General features: G+C 46.8%; 2 protein-coding genes and 1 long non-coding RNA gene across 6 annotated transcripts in view; all 3 read left to right on the top strand.

Annotated features, from left to right (window-relative positions):
- The window catches only part of NWD1 (NACHT and WD repeat domain containing 1), a 63,073-nt gene extending 59,434 nt beyond the window's left edge, over positions 1-3,639 (top strand). For both annotated transcript variants that reach the window (XM_045573563.1, XM_036416011.2), the window contains 2 exons: positions 331-436; positions 1,887-3,639. In XM_045573563.1, coding sequence (XP_045429519.1) covers positions 331-436; positions 1,887-2,188 — 408 coding nt within the window. In that variant the 3' untranslated portion in view covers positions 2,189-3,639. The remainder of the gene's footprint in view (positions 1-330; positions 437-1,886) is intronic.
- A 10,132-nt stretch (positions 3,640-13,771) lies between these two features.
- The window catches only part of SIN3B (SIN3 transcription regulator family member B), a 38,259-nt gene continuing 29,501 nt past the window's right edge, over positions 13,772-22,529 (top strand). The window contains exons 1-4 of one of the 3 annotated variants that reach the window (XM_036415889.2): positions 13,772-13,905; positions 14,151-14,257; positions 16,271-16,424; positions 21,147-21,347. In XM_036415889.2, coding sequence (XP_036271782.1) covers positions 13,804-13,905; positions 14,151-14,257; positions 16,271-16,424; positions 21,147-21,347 — 564 coding nt within the window. In that variant the 5' untranslated portion in view covers positions 13,772-13,803. Of the gene's footprint in view, positions 13,906-14,150; positions 14,258-16,270; positions 16,425-21,146; positions 21,348-22,529 lie in introns of those variants that run through there. The other 2 variants (XM_045573538.1, XM_045573539.1) reach the window with 2 other exon arrangements.
- Positions 21,356-22,189, top strand: LOC123651428. The gene is made up of 2 exons (XR_006740138.1): positions 21,356-21,743; positions 21,817-22,189. It is a non-coding gene; the product is annotated as an uncharacterized LOC123651428 (long non-coding RNA).

Consider the following 22,529-nt stretch of genomic DNA (forward strand, 5'->3'; position numbering starts at 1 on the left):
CTAGGATCCAGTCCAAGAGCCCATATTGCATTTACACAGAGCTTTTAATTAAAGTCAATTATAGCTAATACTTGTCTAACTGAGGCCATTTAAGAATTAAATCCTAGAATTCCTGCTCTCTAATGCAAAGTATCTCTAAGACGCACCATCTAGTGCCAGTGAAGGCATACTTTGATCCTGGAAATATCAAATACCACCTGTTTCGCCAGGTTTTCCCTGGGTCCATCCTCCATGGGTGCTTACAGCCTTGCTTCTTACACACATGCCTTGGGGCTGGCGTCCTGTGTATCTTTCAGTCTGAAATCAAGATCACACTGTCTTTTTCAACAGAACTCTTACTGCCCAGGAGTCCAATGTGCTTGCTTCTCCAAGGATGACAAGTATGTGTACGCGGGCTTGAGGGATCGCTCCGTAATTGTCTGGAGTGTGCTGGATGGTGAGTCATTTTACTTTGATAACAAGACTGAGCTTACATCTGGAGAAGAAAGCCCTGTCCTGGGCCGTGGGCATTAGAGGCCCTATTCTGGCCTCCTCTAGCTGGTTCCCTCTCAGGTCTCTATAGACCAAAGAGACGGGCCTACCTGCAGTTACAGCTCCTTGTCTAGACCCATGCTCCAGGTACTTGGAACTCACCCTCCCCATCTGGCCTGAAGTCTTCTTTAGGGCCTACGCAGGCCTCTTCCCCAGGTCCATCCTTCTGAGGATGGGCCGTGAAACCAATGTGCATACCTCTAGGCTCAGGGGATAGCCATGAGGTGTGTGCAGGGAATCTGGGTATCTGAGGCCCCTAGGAGTTTAGGATAGAGCTGGGAGTGGGAAGAGAAGGGAGCTGAGCCACAAACAGCTGGAGGTTGGCTCTCCCACACCACTGCCTTCCAGCATGGAACTGCAGAGACTGAGAATTCTCAACCTAAACCTGACCTTCCAAAGGTATATCCATCAATGTAGGAGGATAGTACATATTTCATTTAATAGTTTATTAGCCGCATCTGCAACATTTACATATTGTCTCTTATAGGATATGAGCCTTGATTCATTCTCTTGCACCAGGCCCTGTAAAAGTTAGGAGCAGCCTAACTATTGAAAACCCCATAACTCTTGGTTCAATATTACACTAGGGGAATATTAATAAGAGTCAACTCTTCTTTTGTACTGGGTACTGTCACTGAGCCATTTAATTTTCTCAACAGTCACCCTCATTTTACAGAGTAAAAGCTGATACTCTGAGAGATGGGGTGACTTTCCCAAGGATACACAGTGAATTTGGAGCTGGTCTGCCTGCTCCCCATGCTCACCTTTTTCACCTTCATTCACTGTTTCCTATAGATAGTGGCTGAAGGGTAAGTGACATTGCCATTTGACAAATGAAGAAGCTCAGAGAGGTTAAAAGACTATCCCAAGATCACAAAGCAAGTAAGTGGCTGGATGAACATTAGGTAGAGTCAAATACATTATAATAGAATACATTGCAATCCAATACATGTAATCCAATACATTGTAATCTAATACATTGTAATCTATTTTAGTGTAACAAAGATACCTGGAAAATGACACATGGCTCCAAAGCTGAGGTCTGTGAATTGTGGCCTTAAAAGCCCATCCTGGGCAGGTTCAGAATTTCTTTCTATTCTTCCTTCAATAAAATAATAATAATTCACCAAGATCACTCTGGGATGAAACTGATACAGCACATAGTTTCAGCTATAATTCTCATATTTCAGATGAAGCAAGAGGGACTCCAAGACATTAGATGTCATGCTTGACCAAGTAAAGAGCATAGCAGATATTTGATTTCATGCAACCAACTCTTGAACATGTGAAATTGAATCTCTATGGCCCTGATTTTCTCATTTGTGCTTCCCTGACCTCCCCCCCAACCCCCACAGGTACCCTACTGGCCAGCCAATTTGTCCATGCCATAGTGAACAGAATCATCCCAACCTCCAATGGCTTCATTGCCCCCACCAGACATGGCTATCTCATCCGTGAACGATTCCAGTGCCCTTCATCAAGAACCTCACAACAAGACCCTCTCAAGAACTTCAAGAAGGCAGTATGGATGGTCAAATCAAGGCAGAGAGAAGAGTTGGCTGCTGCTGCAGGGGCACTGCAGGACTCAGGATTAGGGGGTGCACAGAGAAATGAATGCAAATCAAACAAACGCTCACAAGTCTGCCTGATAGTGTAGAACTACCTGTGGGGGCATGAGGCTCCAATCTAGCTAAAGTGAAGAAAATAATATATTGACGTATAGCTGGACACAAGGCCTCATATCATGTGATCCAGTCCTTGCTTCTCAATACCTTTCCATTCCTGTATCCTTGTTGTGGGCTCTATTTGCAGACCTGCCATCCTTAGATTAGCAACATGGTAGCCAATTCAATAGAAAAGAGAACTTCCCTTCCCCTACAGTTTGAACTAAAATCCTGGCCTTGATTCTATTGATCTCAGTTGGCTCATATGCCCATCCCGGAACCAATCAATTGTCTAAGAGAACGCAGCACTGTGATAAACCGTACTGACCCACTGACCCAACTGCCCACTTGGGCTGTGCATGGAATCCATACCATCCAGCTATGTGGACTGAGAATGGAAGAAACTGGGGTACTGGTACCAGGCAAAGTGGGGATGGATGAATGTGAGACTGATCAACCTGCAGATGTGGATGGTCTGAGCCTTATCACAGCCCATACTTCAGGAAGGTCATGAGTTTTTGCGTCCATTTTACAGGTAAGGTAGCTGAGCCTCGCTGTGACTTGCTTAAATTAATAGCCCTGGGTGCATGAGCTCTAAGAACCAGGAGCCTTTCTGTACCATCCTTCTTGTCCCCTCTGGCTCCAATTTTAGTCTCACAAGTACAACTATCTATTCCATAGGGGCCAGAGAAAAATCTTAATGATTATCATGCATCTGGGTGAGGAGCTGAAAGTGGAGACAATGGGTACATGGAGGACACATGCTCAGTCTAGGGTGGGCATGGGCACCACTGTATCTCAGAATCTCCATGACGAAAGCAGTCTGCTTTTGCCAGAGCTTTCTGTTGTGAGCCAAACCAGAAGTCTGGGCTTTTAGGCAAAATATCCCAATTTTTAAAAAGTTGGTAATTGCTTCAAATTTACATCTCCAGACACATTCAGCCTCTGTTTCTCTAATTCATAAGCTGACTTCATGACCCAAGCTGGCGTTAAAACAATACACTCGTTAGAATTCTTCCATCTCTACTCTCTAACTCCCAAACTTTGAGGATAAAAATGCTTTTTTTAAAAAAAAATCTTTAAAACCGGAGGCTCGTGGAAGCAGATGGAAAAAGCTGCCAATACCTCCCTGATTTGCTTTTGGCCCATCTCTGCCCTGTGCGAGTTCAACAGTCGAACTGTCTCCATTCCACTCAAGCAGCTCTGGCTTCTGTGTCTGCAGTTTTTGGAAAGTCCCACTTGGTTCTGGGGCTTTTGTTGAAGAATAGGAGAGTCCAAATCTGTAGGGTGCTATTCCTTCTTCCTTCTGCGATAGGCAGAATTTCACAAAAAAGTAAACTTAGAAAAACAGAAGCTTTAGAACTAGATGTGACCTTACTGACATCGTGTTTAGTTGTTTCCAAGGAGGGCTCTGGCAGTTCTGCATATAGCATCGAATTCCATTTAAAACATGTTAAACTGTAATTATGAAATGCATGCTCAGATGCATTTGGGCAGCAGGTTTTTAAGGTGTTGGAGATAACTACCTTAGAATTCTTCTGCCATCTCCGTTTAACTTAGATTGTGGGGGGGCTAGAGGGGGAACGGGGAGTACGGGGAGGAGGCATCTTGAAAAATTACTTACTCTTTGCCACCAGCTCTCTGTCAGTCAGGAAACAAAGTGGATGTGTGACAAAGTAAGATTTCTGGCTTAACACGTATGTGTCCATCTCGACAGCCTCAGTGAAAATTGATTGCTCTGTGGGTAAATATTAAATTGAACATAGAAAAGGAATTTTTAGCCGAAACCGGTTTGGCTCAGTGGATAGAGCATCAGCCTGGGGACTGAAGGGTCCCGGGTTCGATTCCGGTCAAGGGCATATACCTTGGTTTCAGGCATATCCCCAGTAAGAGGGTGTGCAAGAGATAGCTGGTTGATGACTCTCATCGATGTTTCTAACTCTCTATCTCTCTCCTTTCCTTTCTGTAAAATATCAATGAAATATATATATTAAAAAAAGATTTTTTTTTTAAAGGAATTTTTACTAATAAAATGCTGTTCCGAATTGTTGCTCATATTGGAGGCTCTGCAGTGCGTTTTCGCTTGAGAAAGAGTTTGGTTGCTGTGAATGTGTGACAAGCCCTGTATGTGGAGGAGTGACTTACCTAGGTCTCCCAGCTGTGGTGGAGTCGGGAGGAGAGTGGGGTTATAAAAATCCTCACGCTGTTCTCTTATTACCATGTAATGTATCAATCCAAAGAGGGACACTTTTTGGGAGTGAAAAAGGGATGCTTTTACCAATTACTCCCCAAGTACCAAAATAAACTGGATTGTCCCAAGACTATTGAAATCTACAACCCGTCTAGCTGTTGCAAAAGTTAATTTGTTAAATTCTAGAGACTTTTAAAACTTGAGCTATAAGTGACATGTGACATATTAGTTTCAGGTGTATAACATATGATTCATTACATGTATATATTGCAAAGTGAACATCACATAAGTCTAGTTAACATCCATCACTGCACAGTTATAATTACTTTCGTTTGTTTGTTTCTGTTGTTGATATTTTGTCTTAATTGCTTTTGTTGTTTTGTTTTGTTTACTGAGGTATAATTTACCTATAACATCACATTAGTTTCAACATAACGATTTGATGTTACAAAATTGCCACCACAATAAGATTACCACACAAAGTTACAAAACTTCTTTTCCTGTGATGAGAAATTTTAAGATCTATCCTCTTAACAACTTTCAAAATATATGCTACAGTATTGTTAACATCAAGTTGGACATTACAGCCCCAGGAAGTATTTATTTTATAACTGGAAGTTTATGACCATACTTATGCATCTTACCCACCCCTTATCCCTCCACCTTTGGCAACTACCACTCTGTTCTGTATGAATGTAGTATTTTAAATTTTATTTTTTAAAATATATTTTATTGATTTTTTTACAGAGAGGAAAGGAAAGGGATAGAAGGTTAGAAACATTGATGAGAGCCGAAACCGGTTTGGCTCAGTGGAGTGTCGGTCTGTGGACTGAAAGGTCCCAGGTTCAATTTCAGTCAAGGGCATGTACATTGGCAGCTGGTCCATGTTTCTCTCTCATCAATGTTTCTAGCTCTCTATCTCCTTTCCTCTCTGTAAAAAAATCAATTAAAAAAAAAAAAAATATATATATATATATATATATATATATATATATATATATATATATATAAAACATTGATGAGAGAGAAACATCCATCGGCTGCCTCCTGCACACGCCCTACTGGGGAGGTGCCCACAACCAAGGTACATGCCCTTGACCAGAATCGAACCCGGGACCCTTCAGTCTGCAGACTGACGCTCTATCCACTGAGCCAAACCAGTTAGGGCTTAACATTTATTTTAAATTTTACTTTATTTTCAAAGCCAAAAGACTATTTGCTTATCTCAACTTGAAAAATGTTCAAGGTTATAGCAGAGTTGCAATATTAGAATGAACATACATTTACTCACCATTTTGAGATTCAACCATTGTTCTTCACTCAATTTCCTGCTAAAACCATTTCAAAGTGAGGAGAGTGAGTAAGGCCCTCATCGAGGCACAACATTTAAAGTGGCACCAAAAAACTCAGCAATCAAGATAAATAATATTTTATTACCATGTTTTTAAAAAATTAATATGAATTTTAAAACGCATGATGAATAAAATATCAGCATTTTAATTTTATTTTTAACATGTTTTTATTGATTTCAGAAAAAGAAAGAGAAAGGGAAAGAGAGATAGAAATATCAATGATGAGAGAATCATTGATTGGCTGCCTCCTGCATGCTCCCTACTGGGGACTGAACCTGCAACCTAGACATGTGACCTCCTTGCTCATGGGTCGATGCTCAACCACTGAGCCACACTGACCAGGCACTATCAGCATTTTATATAAAAATGGAATTTGACTCCACACTTGCACAAACTTGCCTAGCCCTAGTGACATCAAGACACATTACCTGTAAATACTTCAGGACAAATCTCTTAGGAATAAGGTCATTCTCTTACATAACCATACACACACACACACACACACACACACCCCTATGAAAACTAATAATCATTATTTAACATCTTTGAATGGGCATCCCTAATTTTCCTAATTAGCCCTAAAACATATGTTTTAGCTGTTCCTTTCCAACTGGGACCCAATAAAGAGTAGTGCATGCAGTGTATTTAGTTGTTTTGTCTCTTTAGTCTCTTATATTCTAGAGCTGGAGTCAGCAAACCACAGCCTGTGAGCCTGTCAACTATTTTTGTGAATAAAGTTTTATTGGAACATGACCATGTGTATCATTTACTTATTGCCTGAAGCGACTTCCATGCTACAGTGACATAAAATGTATGACCCCAAAGCCAAAAATATTCGCCGTCTGGCCCTTTACAGGAAAGTATGCCAGCCGGGACCGGTTTGGCTCAATGGATAGAGCGTCGGCTTGGGGACTGAAGGGTCCCGGGTTCGATTCAGGTCAAGGGCATGTACCTTGGTTGCGGTCATATCCCTGGTAGGGGGTGTGCAAGAGGCAGCTGATCAATGACTCTCTCATTGATGTTTCTAACTCTCTATCTCTCTCCCTTCCTCTCTGTATAAAATCAATAAAATATATTAAAAAAAAAAAAAAAAAAGAAAGAAAGAAAGTGTGCCAAACCTGATCTTAAACTTGATTAGACTCAGGATAAATATTTTTTAAAATAGACTTTTTTTTTTTAGAGTAGTTTTAGGTTCATAGTAAAATTGATTGTAAGGTACAGAGAGATTTCCCATATGCCCCTGCCCCCACACATGCATAATTCTTCCCATGATCAGTATCCCCCACCTCAGTGATAAAATTGATAAACATACAATGACACATCGTTATCACAGGATAAACATTTTTGACAAGATTACTTTATAGGAGTATTAGTTATTTATTCTATATAATAAAAGGCTAATATGCAAATAGACCAAATGGCAGAACACCAAACAACCAGTTGCTATGATGTGCACTGACCACCAGGGGAACATGGTGGGTGTCGGCAGCAGAGAGGGGAACATGGTGGGCAATGGCCATGGGGGGGGGTGTGTGGAGTAGGTGAGTGGGGGTGCCAGACCAAGGCTGGGCACCAGTCACTGTCATCAGGGCAAGCCTCTGGTGGTTACTAAAAATTCTTTGCTCCCACATGCCACAGTACCGCCTGGCGCTCACACCTGCTGCTGGCAGTGGCTCCGCTTGCACCCACAGCTGGTGCTAGAGTTGCTGCTCACACCCACTGCCGGCACCTCTGAGGGCTTCTCCACCTCCCCTGCTCCTAAGGGGTTATCAGGGCAGCAGATGCTGCTCACATCCTTTGACGGCACCAGACCCGCTTGAACCCACTGCTGGTACCAGCCCCAATCACTCTGCACTGTCAAAGGGTGTGCGTAGGCCTGGCACCATCAGTGCATGGGAGTGGCGGCATTGGGAACGGGACTGCCGGCAGAAAGGGGACCGAGGGTGCGGAGGATGGGCCGAAACCTGCCCCTGTGCCCACCGCAGCCTCACGGCCCACAGTTCATTTCAAGGTACACGAATTCGTGCACTGGGCCCCTAGTTTCTATATAGCAAGTTACCACAAATTTGGGTAGCAGCTAAAAATATAATAAAAGCAGGACCTTCTGATCTTGTCTTCTCAACCTCACCAAAATACTGTCTAAGACACATGTGTCAAACACAAGGCCCGCGGGCCAAATCCGTCCCGCCAGGCCTTGCAATGTGGCCCGCACTGCGCTGTCATCACTGCACTCCACTGTGTTTCCATCACAATGACAGTTTATGACTGTTCAGTAAACCATTCGACCCGCGATTTAGCCTGGATTTTAGATTTTGGCCCCTTCTCTGATTGAGTTCGACACCCCTAGAAGAAAAGACCTACTTAAGAAGACCTACCTTCGTGTTAAACTTTACAAAATGTAAAGACATTTGTATTCCAAAGCTGGTCTATCTAAACTGTCAACGCTAAGGTTTTCACCTTACTCCGTGTTGATGAAAATGGTAAAGAAAAATATTTAGCTTGGAAACTTGTTATGCTTTATAAAAATGACAAGATGTATGCGTACCATTGTCCACATGTTGGCACACGCACATAAACACACACATACAGGTTCTGCATGGCAGGGGGGCAGGAAATACTGCTGTGACCATTATGGGAAAATACCTCTTGCTACCCAGGGCACTTAACCTAGCCTAGTGGGGAGTTGAGGAAGGCTTCCTGGAGGAGGTGACATTCTAGCTGAGTTCTGAAGGATGTGTATGCATGCACCAACACACACACACACACACACACACACACACACACACACAGCTAAGGTGGAACTGGCCTGTGGTGGCCTATTCTCCGAGTGAGTGAGAGCTTCCTCTGACCATATGCCATCTAGGAAAAGAACGGAAAATGAAGAGATCCTTAAAATGTGAAGAGAATAGTAATTCGAGGACTCTGTCGGCATGTCAGAAGCTTACACACGCCTGGTTCTCCAAGACAGTGACAGATAGATTGCCAGGTGGCGTTGGTATAAAGGGACTATCGGGACAGCCGGTGGCCCAGTCCACCTTAGCTGCTGTTCCTGTGGGAACGTGCTGAAACCATGCAGAATTCCTTTCTGGGCTGGGAGCCATGGGCTGCTTTCTCCACCCTCAGCCCGACTTCCATCCAGCACTACATCCTCTGTGTTTTACCTTCTAAATATGGCTCCCTTCCACCCCACCCCCCTCTACCTTCACTGCTCCCACCCAGGTCTAAGCCACCATCATCCTTTGCCTGAGGCAGGGGTGGGGAACCTTTTTTTCTGCCAAGGGGCATTTGGATATTTTTTTAAAAAATATATTTTATTGATTTTGTACAGAGAAGAAGGGAGAGAGATAGAGAGTTAGAAACATTGATGAGAGAGAGTCATCGATCAGTTGCCTCCTGCACACCCCCTACTGGGGATATGCCCGCAACCAAGGTACATACATGCCCTTGACCAGAATCGAACCCAGGTCCCTTCAGTCCCCAAGCCGACGCTCTATCCACCGAGCCAAACCGGTCCCGGCGGCATTTGGATATTTTTAACATAATTCTCAGGCTCTAAAAAAATCATCAGCCGAAACCGGTTTGGCTCAGTGGATAGAGCATCAGCCTGCGGACTGAAAGGTCCCGTGTTCGATTCTGGTCAAAGGTATGTACCTTGGTTGTGGGCACATCCCCAGTGGGGGTGTGTGCAAGAGGCAGCTGATCGATGATTCTGTCTCATCGATGTTTCTAACTCTCTATCCCTCTCTCTTCCTCTCTGTAAAAAAATCAATAATATATATATATATATATATATATATATATATATATATATATATATATATATTTTAATCATCAACCTACAAATTGGCCTGCTATAGTTGGTCAAACATTTAATTAATTGACCCCTGATGTCTTGGCTGGGTCAGACCAAATGATTTCACGGGCCTTATAGGGCCCTCAGGCCTGGTGTTCCCCACCTCTGGCTAAAGGATGGAACAGCTTCTTTGCATTCTCCCTCGAATCCCCTCCAATAACTTCCTATGGGAACCCCTTTCATGTCCCGCATGGTTCAGGGTTCTGATTCAGGGTTTGAGTTCTGGAGAAGGGCCGCACACAAATGGAAGAGAGACTAGAAGAAATTTAATTTGGCGAAATGGGGGGGGGGGGGGGGGGCAGGCGGGAGCCCACCTCTAGTGGGAGGACTGCCCCTAGGCTCTCGCCTTGCCATCCCTTTTATGGAGACAATGGGCTACACCCATTACCCTTAAGCAGGTTTGGGATACACCCAAGGCCCTTAGGCAGGTAAGAAATGAATTATCATATCAGTAAGGATTTACATGATTACAAGATGGGGAAGTTGCCTCAGTTACCATTGTCTCAATTAAAGAGGGAGAGGTAAGCTTCTGGTTGACCAGCTTTTGTAGTGAGACAATGGTCAGTTTCTGGCAACTTCCCTGTAGAGCAGCCAGAGTCCTTTGCTTCCAAATTCAAAGCTGCTCAAACACCTCTTTGCATAAAATCCACGCATAATTTCTACCAGTGTGAAATGCCAAGGCCAAAATTCTTAACTTGTCCCATCAGGGTAAGTGGCCTGCCCCCTCCCGCCTCTCCACACTATCCTGCAGTCCCAAAACATCCGTCCTTTTCCATTTTCAGTTCAAATGTGCCGCACTTCTTCCCAGCTCAGGGCTCTGCACAGCTGTGCCCTCTGACCTTCATGGTGAATGCCTACATCTTCAGAACTCAGCTAGCCTGCCACTTCCTCTGGGAAGCCTCCATCCCTTACACCCTGGATTAAGTCCAGGGGATCTTTTCCCCAAATGGCAACATTTCTGAAGTATAGTGGCAACCATACTTTGGTAAAAACTGCTGTTTGAATTTTAACCCTGCTAAGTCTGGCCCCTGCATCTGATTAAAACACAGGGTACTTACCTCAGCTTCCAGGTGGAGACCTGGAGGCTAAGGCAGTTTTCCCTCGCCTGGGACCAGGACCACAGGAGATTGATTCCCACTGACTCAGTAGCTTCGGGGGTAGAAACTGTAGATAGCCTTTAGAGTCTAACCGCTGAGCTCTGCTTCTGTGTTATCGCTATCGCAAGATAGGGCCACATTCCAATGTCCAGCAGGATGTGACTGGGAACCGACCCTGCGGGCTGTCCCCAGTCTTTAGAACAGGCGTCCTCAAACTTTTTAAAGTGGGGGCCAGATCACGGTCCCTCAGAGAGCTGGAGGGCCGGACTATATGAACTACTAATTCCTACTGTAACACCTCGGCTGCGCTCACTGCCCAAAAAACCTGGCGGGCCGGATCAGACTCCTCTGCGGGCCGCATGTGGCCCGCGGGCCGTAGTTTGAAGACGCCTGCAGAATTTAGTCTTTAGGATTTAGAATTTAGAACAAAGGAAAATTCCTGTGGTTTGAACCTTTAAAAGAGACTGCCTACCCCTGAAACGGTGCAGTCATTTGGAGTCCACCTGGGTGTGGTGCTCTTGTGGCTGTCCTGGCCAGTCAATAAATCCTTGCCTGCTTTTTTTAATTAATTAATCAGCCTCCAGTGGTCTTATTTTGAACCCAGGGTTCGACCCCACAACAATTTCCTGTCCCCGGTGCTATTGCAGACCCTGGCCACTCCCCAGCTTCTAGAATCTGTTTGCCCTCCACTTGAACCTGAGAGGGATTCTGTTATAGCCACTATGGAGAGGCTGCAATGGAAATGAACCCGTGTGATTTGAAAGACCAGATCAGAAAAGGAGATATTGCAGTGTGCCACACGGCTTCCTCCTGGCTCAGTCGCTCCTCTCCTCTGTGGGGGAGCTCAGGCCGCATGACGAGGCCACGTGCAGATGCTCCTTGCAGCAGCCCCCGCGGACAGCTAGCGGCAACTGGCAGACAGGCGAGTGAGTAAACCTTCAGAGGATTCCAGCGCCAGCCTTCCCGCTACCCACCCGACACCAAACCTGCCCAAATTGCCATTACTGGAGAACAAAATGAACGTTGTCATTTTACATCTCTAACTCTTCAAGAAATGGGGTGGTTTATCACACAGCCACAGTAACTGGGATATAATAACTTATATTTGTACCTTCTCTTCGAAGTATCTGTTACAGTTGAAATTTTACGTGTGCGCGCGTGTGTGACTATTTGATTCGTATCCTTGAAAGATTAAAAGCTCTAGGAGGGCAAAAGCCTTGTCAGGTTTGTTCATTTTTCATTCCTGGCACCTACACGCCTTACCAATGTATTCTCAGCTCTCCCACCCCTTCTCACATATAAAAAGAGATGTCATTTGGTCATTGATTGTATGCTCATTCATTTGATAAACGCTTACGGATGGGGCTCTGTGTCAGGAATTTATGATGAAGCATGAAAAGATGATGTCTATAAGGGACTGTGGGAGGGCAGAGAAGGGGTCAGTTTGATTGTGTTTTGGAGGATGCAGAGGTGTTCTCCGGGTAATGAAGAGACAGAATGCAGCTTCTGGCAAGGGAGATGGTATGTGCCGATGACTGAGGCCAGGAAGCAGGCAGCCATTAGCAGGCGGTCCTGCACAGATTGAGCATGGATGAAAAATTCTTCAGGAAATGATTCTTAAGGCCCAGGTGCTGTTGGCCTTCAATGCTGTGGGTAAATGCTTAGAATTCAACTCACACAAAAAAATAAATTAAAAAATAGAAAGACTTTGAAGGTTTGGAAGCAGCTGTAGAACTATCCCAGTTCTTAATAGCACCAGGACTGGGAAAACTGGTTAAGTGGCTCCTGAACTGGTGCGGTGGGGACGTAATGGAATCAGGACTAGGGGAATGAAGATAGGAGGGGAGGGACTATGGCAAAAGACACTTAGCAAAAATTCACCGCCTAGCTGTTAGGCTGCTGTGTCACAGTGTTACATCAGCTCTAGAAAGCAGGGGTTCACCAACATTTTCTTAGTAAATACGTCAGGCTCTGCAAACCTCAGGATCTGTCTCACCCACGCATCCTACTGCTGTAGCGCAAAGGCAGCCAGAGATGATGGGCCACCGGGCCGGGGCGCGTGCATGTGTTCCAACAAAACCACAGACATTGCAATATGAATTTCAGACCATTTGCCCCCCATCCAAGACTGAAATATCATGGCTGACAAGTACACATAAGGAACTTTTTGACATTGAAATTGGGTCTCAAAAGAACTGGTGGCCCAGAAAGAAACTCACTACAGACTGATTTATATGCCTTTCAGCATAACGATTATTGCTTGTCTCATTTTTTATTCTTATAAGTATATTTCCAGTAGGACATGATCTCACTCATCTAGGGGAAATGGTGAAAAACATAGACTGATGAACAAGAACAGACCCAGAGATAAGGAGCCATGGGTCAGACTGTTGGACCTCAAAGGGAGGGTGGGGATAAAAGGGAGAGATCAACAAAGGACTTATGTGCACACATATGAGCCTAACCAGTGGTCAAGGACAATAAGGGGGTGGGAGCATGAGGGGGGATTGGAATGGGGGGTTGAGGACAAATATGAACCTTAATCAATAAAGAAATTTAAAAAAAAATGAATTTCAGGCCCTAGCTGGTTTGGCTCAATGGAAAAAGCGTCAGCCTGAAGACTGAAGGATCCCACATAGGATTCTGGCCAAGGGCACATGCCTGGGTTGCTGGCTCGGTCCCCAGTGGGGGGCGTGCAGGAGGCAGCCGGTCAATGACTCTCTCTCATCATTGATATTTGTCTCTCTCTCCCTCTTCCTTCTCTAAAATCAATAAAATTTATTTAAAAAAAAAGAAAAAGAAATAGGAATTTCAGGATTTTCACGTGTCGCGAAGTAGTCTTCTCTTCTGGCCTTTTCCCAACTTTCACAAAATGGAAATATCATTCTGAACTTGCTGGTGAAGTCGGGCATAAGCAGGTGGCAGGGTTGGTTTGCCCACCAGCGCTGCAGAAGGCGTTACTGACACAGTCCTTAGGTTTCAGGGTAAGAGCTTCCACCGGAGGCTCTCCGGAGCCCCGCCCCCCCGGCGCACAGGCCACGCCCCGGGGCGGGGCGGCGCATGCGCGTCCTGCCCACGGGCGGGGGCGGGGCGGACCGCGGCTCTGGCTTCCAACATGGCGCACGCTGGCGGCTGCGGCGGCTCCGGGGGCCGGGGGCTGAGTGGCGCCCGCTGGGGTCGCTCGGGCTCGGGGGGTCACGAGAAGCTGCCGGTGCACGTGAGTGGCGCCCTTTTCTTCCCTCGGGAACCCCGTCGCCCGGCCCCGCGCTCCCCAGCTGGGCCCCGCCCGGCCCCACCTCGGCCCCTCCTCCGTGCGGCCCGGACCTCGGACCCCTGTCCTCTCACCTTGGTCCCCCGCGGTGGTCGGCCCGTCCTCCTCCCCGCCGGAGACTTGCACCCCCAGTTCCCTCCACTGACCCGGTCCCGTGGGGATCCTCCCCCACCCCTTCTCTTTCCTCGCAGGTGGAGGACGCCCTCACCTACCTGGACCAGGTGAAGATCCGCTTCGGCAGCGACCCCGCCACGTACAACGGCTTCCTGGAAATTATGAAGGAGTTCAAAAGCCAAAGGTACCTGCGGGGGGGCCCTCCCCACCCCGGGGGACCCCTCCCCACCCCGGGGGGCCGCGGTCGGGCTGGGCGGGTGGACGTGCCCCAGCTGCGTGACCTTGCACAGGTTGTCGAACCTCTGGAAGCCTCAGTTTCTTCGAAAAACGAGAGTGTAGAGTCTTCCTTTTGTGGAGCTGTTATGGGGGTTCCGGGGAGGAGGGCAGGTATGGGGCTGAGGCAAGAGAGGCGAGTCCGACCAGTGGAGAATCTGTCTTCAAAATGTTGGATTTTTTTTAAAAATATATTTTATTGATTTTGTACAGAGAGGAAGGGAGAGAGACAGAGAGCTAGAAACATCGATGAGAGAGTCATCGATCAGCTGCCTCTTGCACACCCCCCACCGGGGATATGGCCGCAACCAAGGTACATGCCCTTGACTGGAATTGAACCCGGGACCCTTCAGTCCCCAAGTCGATGCTCTATCCATTGAGCCAAACCGGTCCCGGCCAAAATGTTGGATTTTTAAAAATATATATATTTTATTGATTTTTTTACAGAGAGGAAAGGAGAGGGATAGAGAGTTAGAAACATCGATAAGAGAGAAACACTGATTCAGCTGCCTCTTGCACACCCCCCATTGGGGATGTGCCCGCAACCAAGGTACGTACCTTTGACCGGAATCGAACCTGGGATCCTTGAGTCCACAGGCCGATACTCTATCCATTGAGCCAAACCGGTTAGGGCTGGATTTTTTTTTTTAATGAATTTTGTTCATCCAGGATTTCAAAAGATATTTTTAAAGCACTGCATTAAAATGTTATCTTGATTATTAAATGTTTTGGCACCCTCTCCCCCCCCAAATCTTGTCCTCAAGGTGAGTGTCTCACTCACACATCCCCCTAGTCCCAGGCCTGCTAGGAAGTTATGCACATAAAATGCTTAGTAAGGTTCCTGGCATTTTATTTTATTTTTCTCGTTTTTTAATTAAGGTATTATATGTGTACATACCTTACTAATCCCCACCCCACCCCCATCCTGGCATTTTAGGAGGCGTTTAAAACACATTAGCTGTGCCAAAACCAGTTTGGCTCAGTGGTAGAGCATCGGTCTGCGGACTGAAAGGTCCCGGGTTTGATTCCAGTCAAAGGAATTACCTTGGTTGCGGGCACATCCCCAGTAGGGGGTGTGCAAGAGGCAGCTGGTCGATGTTTCTCATCGACGTTTCTAGCTCTCTATCTTTCTCCCTTCCTGTCTGTAAAATATCAATAAAATATATTTAAATAAATAAATAAATAAATAAATAAATAAATAAAAAAAACACATTAGCTGTGTTTGTAGGCACAGAATCAGGAGGGTTAGAGGTCCGTAGGCGACCTCACAATCATGCCCTCGTGTGACAGGAGGCTCGCTGAGGCTTAGGGGACAGTGTAGGACTACAATAGAACTTGGGTCCTCTGAGACTTAGGTTCTCCATGATCACATTCCTACCATGCTGCTTCGCCCTCTGAGGAAATATGGCAGGGTCTGGTTTCTTGGACAAGCACTCTGCCAAGGCCTTGACCCTAGCTGCAGCCATGAGGGGAGACCCCCTCCCGCCCCTCAAATTTCTAAGCAGTTCCCATCCTTGTAGGGCCCTTGGTATTTATGCATTGTAATCAGCTGCTGGGATCAACTGCTATGTCATAGTTGATCTCCAAGTCATTTAAAATAAGGGAATGCATCTCATCTCATCATTTAGAGGGCTTCAAGCCCAGGACTCACAGTCACCTGATATTTTTGGCACTGAGTTACAGGTGCTTGGAGTGTTTTGGGGAGCTGTGCTGTGTGACTGTTCTGTGGTTCTCTCCAGGGGCACAGGAAGCCCAGGCCTGGCTGCCCTAGAAGTACATCACTGTCAGCAGACTCCCCCCAGTCACATTTTAGGGTGCTTTGTGGTCAGTCAGAAGCTGGTCACATGGCACTGTCATGGAGTCTAGAATAGATTTTACTTTGGTTTCCCAAGACACTTTTGCCCACTCGTGATCTTTATTCCAGCATCGATACTCCTGGAGTCATCCGACGAGTCTCACAGCTCTTCCACGAACACCCTGACCTCATTGTTGGATTCAACGCTTTCCTTCCCTTGGGGTACAGAATCGACATTCCCAAGAATGGCAAGTTAAACATTCAGTCGCCTCTGTCCAGCCAGGTATGCTGCTGCACTGGTTTGAGTGATTTGGGCCTTAACGCAGCCTTCACTGGTCCTCGGGGACTCAGGTCAGACGTGTGTCTGGTGTATTGTGTTGCCGGAAAACCAGTACCAGTCTTTTTCTAGACATGCTAATCCCAGCACAAATCTAAATAGGTAGAAACACCTATACAGGCAGCCTCTGCTTCCCAGATTGGTTGTTTGAAGGGGCTGTGCTTGTGAATGTCAGGGAGGCGTTGTCTTGTGCTGTTTTATGCCCGGTCATAATAACCTCATAATAACCTCATCCTCTGTGGCCGAGCTCTTGCCCTGAGGCCTTCCCGGTGAGGGCATCAGGCAGGTCATGCTTGTACTTGGGCATGTGATCACTCCGATCACCCTTGGTGCCACCCATAAAATGAAGCCGCTGGGATGTGGGTGTTAATGGCCATTTTTATACTCACCAGCAGAGCCACTGGCTCAGCTCAGGCTTGTGGCTTTGGTCTCTTCTCTCCAGGACAGCTTGCTGTCTCCTTTATCTGGAATCCGAAAGCCTATTTGAGCCTTACTTTTATAAGGTCATTATTATTTTCCCCACCTCGGCCCTGGTGCAATATAAGGTATAATGTTTAGCTGCGAGTGGCGGGGGTGGGGGGTGACCAGAGCAGTGAGGGTGCTTAGTAGTTAGTGTCCCTGACTCTACCCACCAGGTCCTCACCCAGTGGAGGCAGTCAGAAATGTCACCAGACATTGCCAAGTGTCTCCTGGGGGTAAAATTGCCCCTGATGAGTACCACTGGTCTAAGTAAACCTGCTCTTACAACCTCCTCCATCTCTGTCCCTGGGGTTTTAATGGGGAAGGTAAAAATCTACTGTAGGGAAGCATCTTGCAGGTTTCTCCTCTGATGAGAGTGTCCTATAAAGGAGGGAGTCAGGTTAGAAAGGAGACAGTGAGAGGCCTTCATAAGGCAAGCTCCACCTTCAGTGTGTTGTCTTAGTAAAACTGAGGAGCACATCTCAGTTTGAAAAAGGAACTTGGAAGCCTGTGGCTGCTGAATTCCAAAGAGCTTCCATTTCGCATTTTCGAATGGAGCTGCAGATCCAGATGTGGGACTCGTGCCTCCAGACAGCAAAAGCCTTGGCAGGATTCATCTTTGAAATAGTCACAGCTGGGGAGGAAACCAGCTCGCTGGCAGTAGTGTGCATGGAGCACTTGGTGAGTCTGAAGTGCCCTATAAACTCGGGGTGTCGTTGCCATCATTTGCTAAGAAAGAGCAGGATGGAAGTTCTGAATTGTGCTCACTCTATGGACACGACCTTTCTCGGTCTCTGTCTGTGGGAGTCCCTCTGCTCTGGGGCTGGATCTCCACGTGAACTGCCCAGGGGTGGCCTTGCCCAAACTAGCCCGGGGCCCCTGCTGGTACACACTCTAGGGAGGGCTCTGGTAGAGGAAACAGACCAGATCAGTCTGTCTCCCCCTGGCTCCCTTAGGTGACGAAGGTTCATTAACTCGAAGGAAGGTGGGAGAGAACTTAGTGAACAGCCAGTAAAGGGCTTTATAGTCTTGTTTCAGCCGGAAGAAGCCACATCCAGGGCCTGCTCCCTCAGCTGGAGAGGTGCATTCTGGAACATACCAGCCCACACAGCTTCAGTCAGCGGTTAGGACCAGCAGGGTTTCAGCCTCCTTTGTTAGTGCCCTCAATGCCAGGCACAAATGGCACGCTTGCTGGCTTCCTGGAGTCCTTTGAGAGGCTAGAATAGCTGGAGATCGTTCCACGGCTTCCTATACACAGTGCCCTGGTGACTTTTTAAAAATTGGTTTTTATAGTGTCACTGTTTTGAAGTACAGCTTTATTCTTTTCATTTTTCACTTTTTCATGAGTCCTGTCAACTACAGACCAGGAGAGAGTAGCTCTGAGGTGCTGAGGAAGAAAAATAAGGGTACTCCAGCCTTTGGGGAGCCCTTCGCGTGGGGTTTCTCAGCCTTGGCACCGTGGCCTTTGGGGCTGGATCATTCTTTCTCTTGGAGGCGTCCTGTGCTCAGCAAGGCACGGAACAGCCTCTCTTCTCCACCCACCCGATGCCGGTAGCACTCCCTCCTCCGGTATGACAACTTAAAAGCGTCTCCAGACATTGCCAAGTGTTCCCTGAGGGGCAGAAGCACCCCAGCTGGGAACACTAGTCGGTAGAGGAGGACTGACGGACGTGGGCCATGGTGAGGGAAGCATGGCTGGAGGAGGGCCAGGGACCATGGTGGGAAGAACGTCCCCTTGCTGGGGCCACAGCCTGCTGAGTCGGCACTATTTTGGATCCAGTCCTCTGGGCCTCAGTTGTTACCTCACCTCTGCAGTCCCTCCACTGTCACCTCCAGGTCATTCTGGCACCACACTTGTTTGTATATTTCAGAGTAGCAAAGGCAGGGGAAAAATTAAAAAGCCACTGTTTCTTGTTGATTTGCCTTCCCTGGAAAACTGGGAGTCGTCCTGATCAGGCATGACCCTCGCCTGTGTTGGTCATGACTGTGTCCTCCTTTTGGCACATGTTGTCGGGGGAGAAACTATGTCAGTGGGTCCCTTTGAGGGCAGATCCTGTCATCTCGGAGCTGACTTTATGCTTGGCTGGGATGATGGCCAGCTAGGACAGAGATAAACATAAACCTTTAAGTGCCACTTGTAAGAAAGTGGCCCTATTGCCTTCAAAAGGAGGCCTGCTTTCCTCTTTCTGGGGAGAGTCGTTTGGAAGTTCATTCACTTCCTGGCAGATCATCTCTGTGCCTAAGTCACTCACAGAGTAAGTATAGACATCTCTGTCAGGCCCTGAGGTTTATTGGAAGTTCTAGCTCTTGAGGTGCTTGCATAAGTTGAAGTGAGAACTGTTGCAATACAGATATGACGCACTCACAGTGGCTTACTCCAGGGGGAGTGGAAGGGGAATGTGGCACTTGAAAATGCCCCCTTGGAGTGGCGTCGTGGGGAGCTTTGGGTGAATGCACAGCCTTCTGTAAAGCAAACCTTGACCCCAAGGCTGTTCCCTCTCCCTGCTCCTTCCATCTTCCATTGGGAGGTAATTAGCAGGAACACCCCAGAGTGTCTTAGAATGAATTCACTGCCCAGGAGAAGTGGCGTTTGGAATTCTGACTGCTCTGGATCTGCTGTGTGTCTGCTTTCCTCAGCTCAGACTTTCTGGAGTTGCCTCTGCACCCACTGTTACAAGCTGAATTGTGTCCCCTTCCCAAATTCATACATTGAAGGCCTAACCCTCAGTGTGTTAGAATGGGACTATATTTGGAGATAGGTTTTTACAGAGATCATGACCCCTAATCCAATCTAACTGGTGTCCGGAGGAAATCTGGGCTCAGAGAGAGACTCAGGGTTGAGTGCACACGGAGAGACAGCCATGTGAGGACACCATGGGAAGGCGGCCATCTGCAAGCCAAGAGGCCTCAGGAGAAACCAGCCTCCAGGCCTCTGGGAATAAGTTCCTGTAATTGAAGGTGTCCAGTCTGTGGTATTTTGTTCTGGCATCTCCAGCAGATTGGTACACCCACCCAGCTGATGGGCAGGCAGTGTGCCCAGCAGTCCTCATCCCACTCCAGAGCCTTCTTGGCCAGGGGTTGGTGCAGGTGGGCTGCTGGGCGCCCGGGTGGCAGAAATAGTAGAAGTTTGTTCCTTCACCTGTTCATCTGATCATTCCCCAGCAGTGGGGGAAGGTTACTCTGTCCCAAGTTCTGTTCCAGGCATCGGGGATGTAGTTGTGAACAAAATAGAATCTCTGTCTTCATGATGTTTGCCATCTGGTCAGGGTGGGCAGACAACAAAATAAGTACAATATGTTACGGTAAGAGGAAAACATCCAGAAAGAGGCTCAGAGTGCTGGGAGACGGGGGCATTTTAGTTGGGCACAGGATGGTTCCAGAAGACTTCTTGGGAAACAGCCTCTGCTTGCTGGGGATCTGCAGATGCCGAGGGTCACTCCTGACGGCCCAGCTCCTGTCAGTGGCCGAGAGAGGCTGTCCTAACCACAAGCAAAATTCCAGTTAAGAAACACAAATATCGCCATGGGCGTGGGTCCTGTCCCACTAGGATTCTGAGTGCACAGGAGAGAGACGTGTGTGTCTTTTTTATTTGTAGTGATGGGAAAGCACACAAATGAAGAGCATGCTTGATGATCTCTTCTCTCAAGTGACTTGCCCTGGGCTAACACCAAAAGTCCCGCAGTTCCATGTAGTCTGGACAGTGGGCCCCCTTATCTGCAGGGTCCCAGTTTTATATCTGCTCAGAGTAGGTACTTTACAGTTGAAAACAATCTTGCTGAAATGGGCTGGCAAAAGTGTAGGAAGATTTCTTTTATAAAGAGGCCAAAACTCCACTCTGAAAACGATTCAGCAATCCACATTTTATACATTTCTTGCAAATGCTAAGTTTTTAAAGTGTAGAGTGTTTCTGAAACCTTCGTGTTCTCTGTCTGAATCAGTTGGAAGGGATCAGGCCAAGTTCATCAGACTTGCCCAGGAGAGCACAGACCACAGCAGGCCCAGGAGGAGCCACCTGCTTGTTCTGAGGGGCCCCCGTCGCATTCCTCCCGCCAGGCCCCCATGCGGCACCTTTTTTCTGCCTCTGATTGAAATATACTTGGCTTTGTGCGAGGTTTTGTCTTTTCTCATACAGATAGTGGTGTTTGGCCTGGCTTTTGTCACTATCTGTTTTTGGTGTTGGGCCGACAGTCACTGTCATATTGTTGTCAGGAGAATTCGCACAACCACAGCGACTGTACTGAGAACTACAAACAACAGCTGCTATACAAAGAGGACAAGCCCCAGGTGCCCTTGGAGTCGGATTCTGTGGAGTTCAACAACGCCATCAGCTATGTGAACAAGATTAAGACCCGCTTTCTGGACCACCCTGAGATCTACAGGTCATTCCTGGAGATCCTGCATACTTATCAGGTAAGGGCCTCCCTCAGGCCACACTTCCCTGCGGCTCTTCCTGGTGCAATCCAATGTCCCGGTGCATTTTCTTGTCTGAATTCATGGAATCCTGTAAAAATCTGATAAGTTCTTGTTTTTGCATTAATTTTTTTACTGTGATAAAATGTAGATAATGTAAAACTTAGCATTTTAACCATGTTTAAGTGTCCAGTTCAGTGGCATTAAGTACATTCACATTGTTGTGCAGCCATCACCACTATCCTGCTCCAAAACTCTTTTCACCTTGTAAAACGGAAACTCTGTCCCCATTAGACACTAACTCCCCGTCCCCTTTTCCAGCTTGGCACCCACCCTTCTTTCTGTCTCAATGAATTTTTTGACTCCTCTAGGGACCTCATATAGTGGGATCATACGGTAATTGTCCTTTTGTGAATGGCTTATCTCACTCAGCACGTGTTGTGGCATGTGTCAGAATTTCTGTTTTAAGGCTGAATAATACTCCATTGTGTTGATGGAACAGATTTTGTTTATCCATTCATCTTTTGATGGACATTTGAATTGCTTCTACACTTTGGCTGCTTTGAACATGGGTGTACAAATACTTATTGGAGTTTGGTTTAGTTATGTTTTTAATGCACTCCTTGAGGCAGCTCTGTACCCAAGGAAACATACATCAGAAGGATTAAAAAATAACCTAAGGGGTGCTCTTGTTATAAGACGACTTCATTATTCTTTAGACCACACAGTTTTTATTTCTGCTGATTACAGCTGTGCAAACACTGAGGCAGAGGTGAATGGTTGCTGCTGCTCAGGAGTTCAGTCTAGAAGTGGGAGAAACTTGAGATGTTTAGGGTGGAAAAGAAGGGACATGCAAAGAAGTATGTCAGGGTTAGTGGTTGCCAACCGTGTAAAGGTCAAGAGAAGATACTCAGGTTGAATCTTGGCATATGGGCCAGACCCATGAGGTACAGATAAAGGATGGATTCTCCGTGTTGGGAACAGCTGATGCGAAGGCCGAGGGGTCAGAAGGAAACTTAACAGGAAGCACAGGCAGGCCAGTGCTGAGAGACATCTGTGTCATGCAAGGGCTTGGGCATCATCCTCTTCCAGACATGGAGTTTCTGACACCTTTTATTTTCCTAAGCAGCAGAACCCACTTTAAAAAAATGAAATCTTCTGCACAACCTTGATAAGTGAATT

This window comes from Pipistrellus kuhlii, unplaced genomic scaffold (assembly GCF_014108245.1).
Source record: "Pipistrellus kuhlii isolate mPipKuh1 unplaced genomic scaffold, mPipKuh1.p scaffold_m20_p_52, whole genome shotgun sequence".
NCBI lineage: Eukaryota > Metazoa > Chordata > Mammalia > Chiroptera > Vespertilionidae > Pipistrellus > Pipistrellus kuhlii.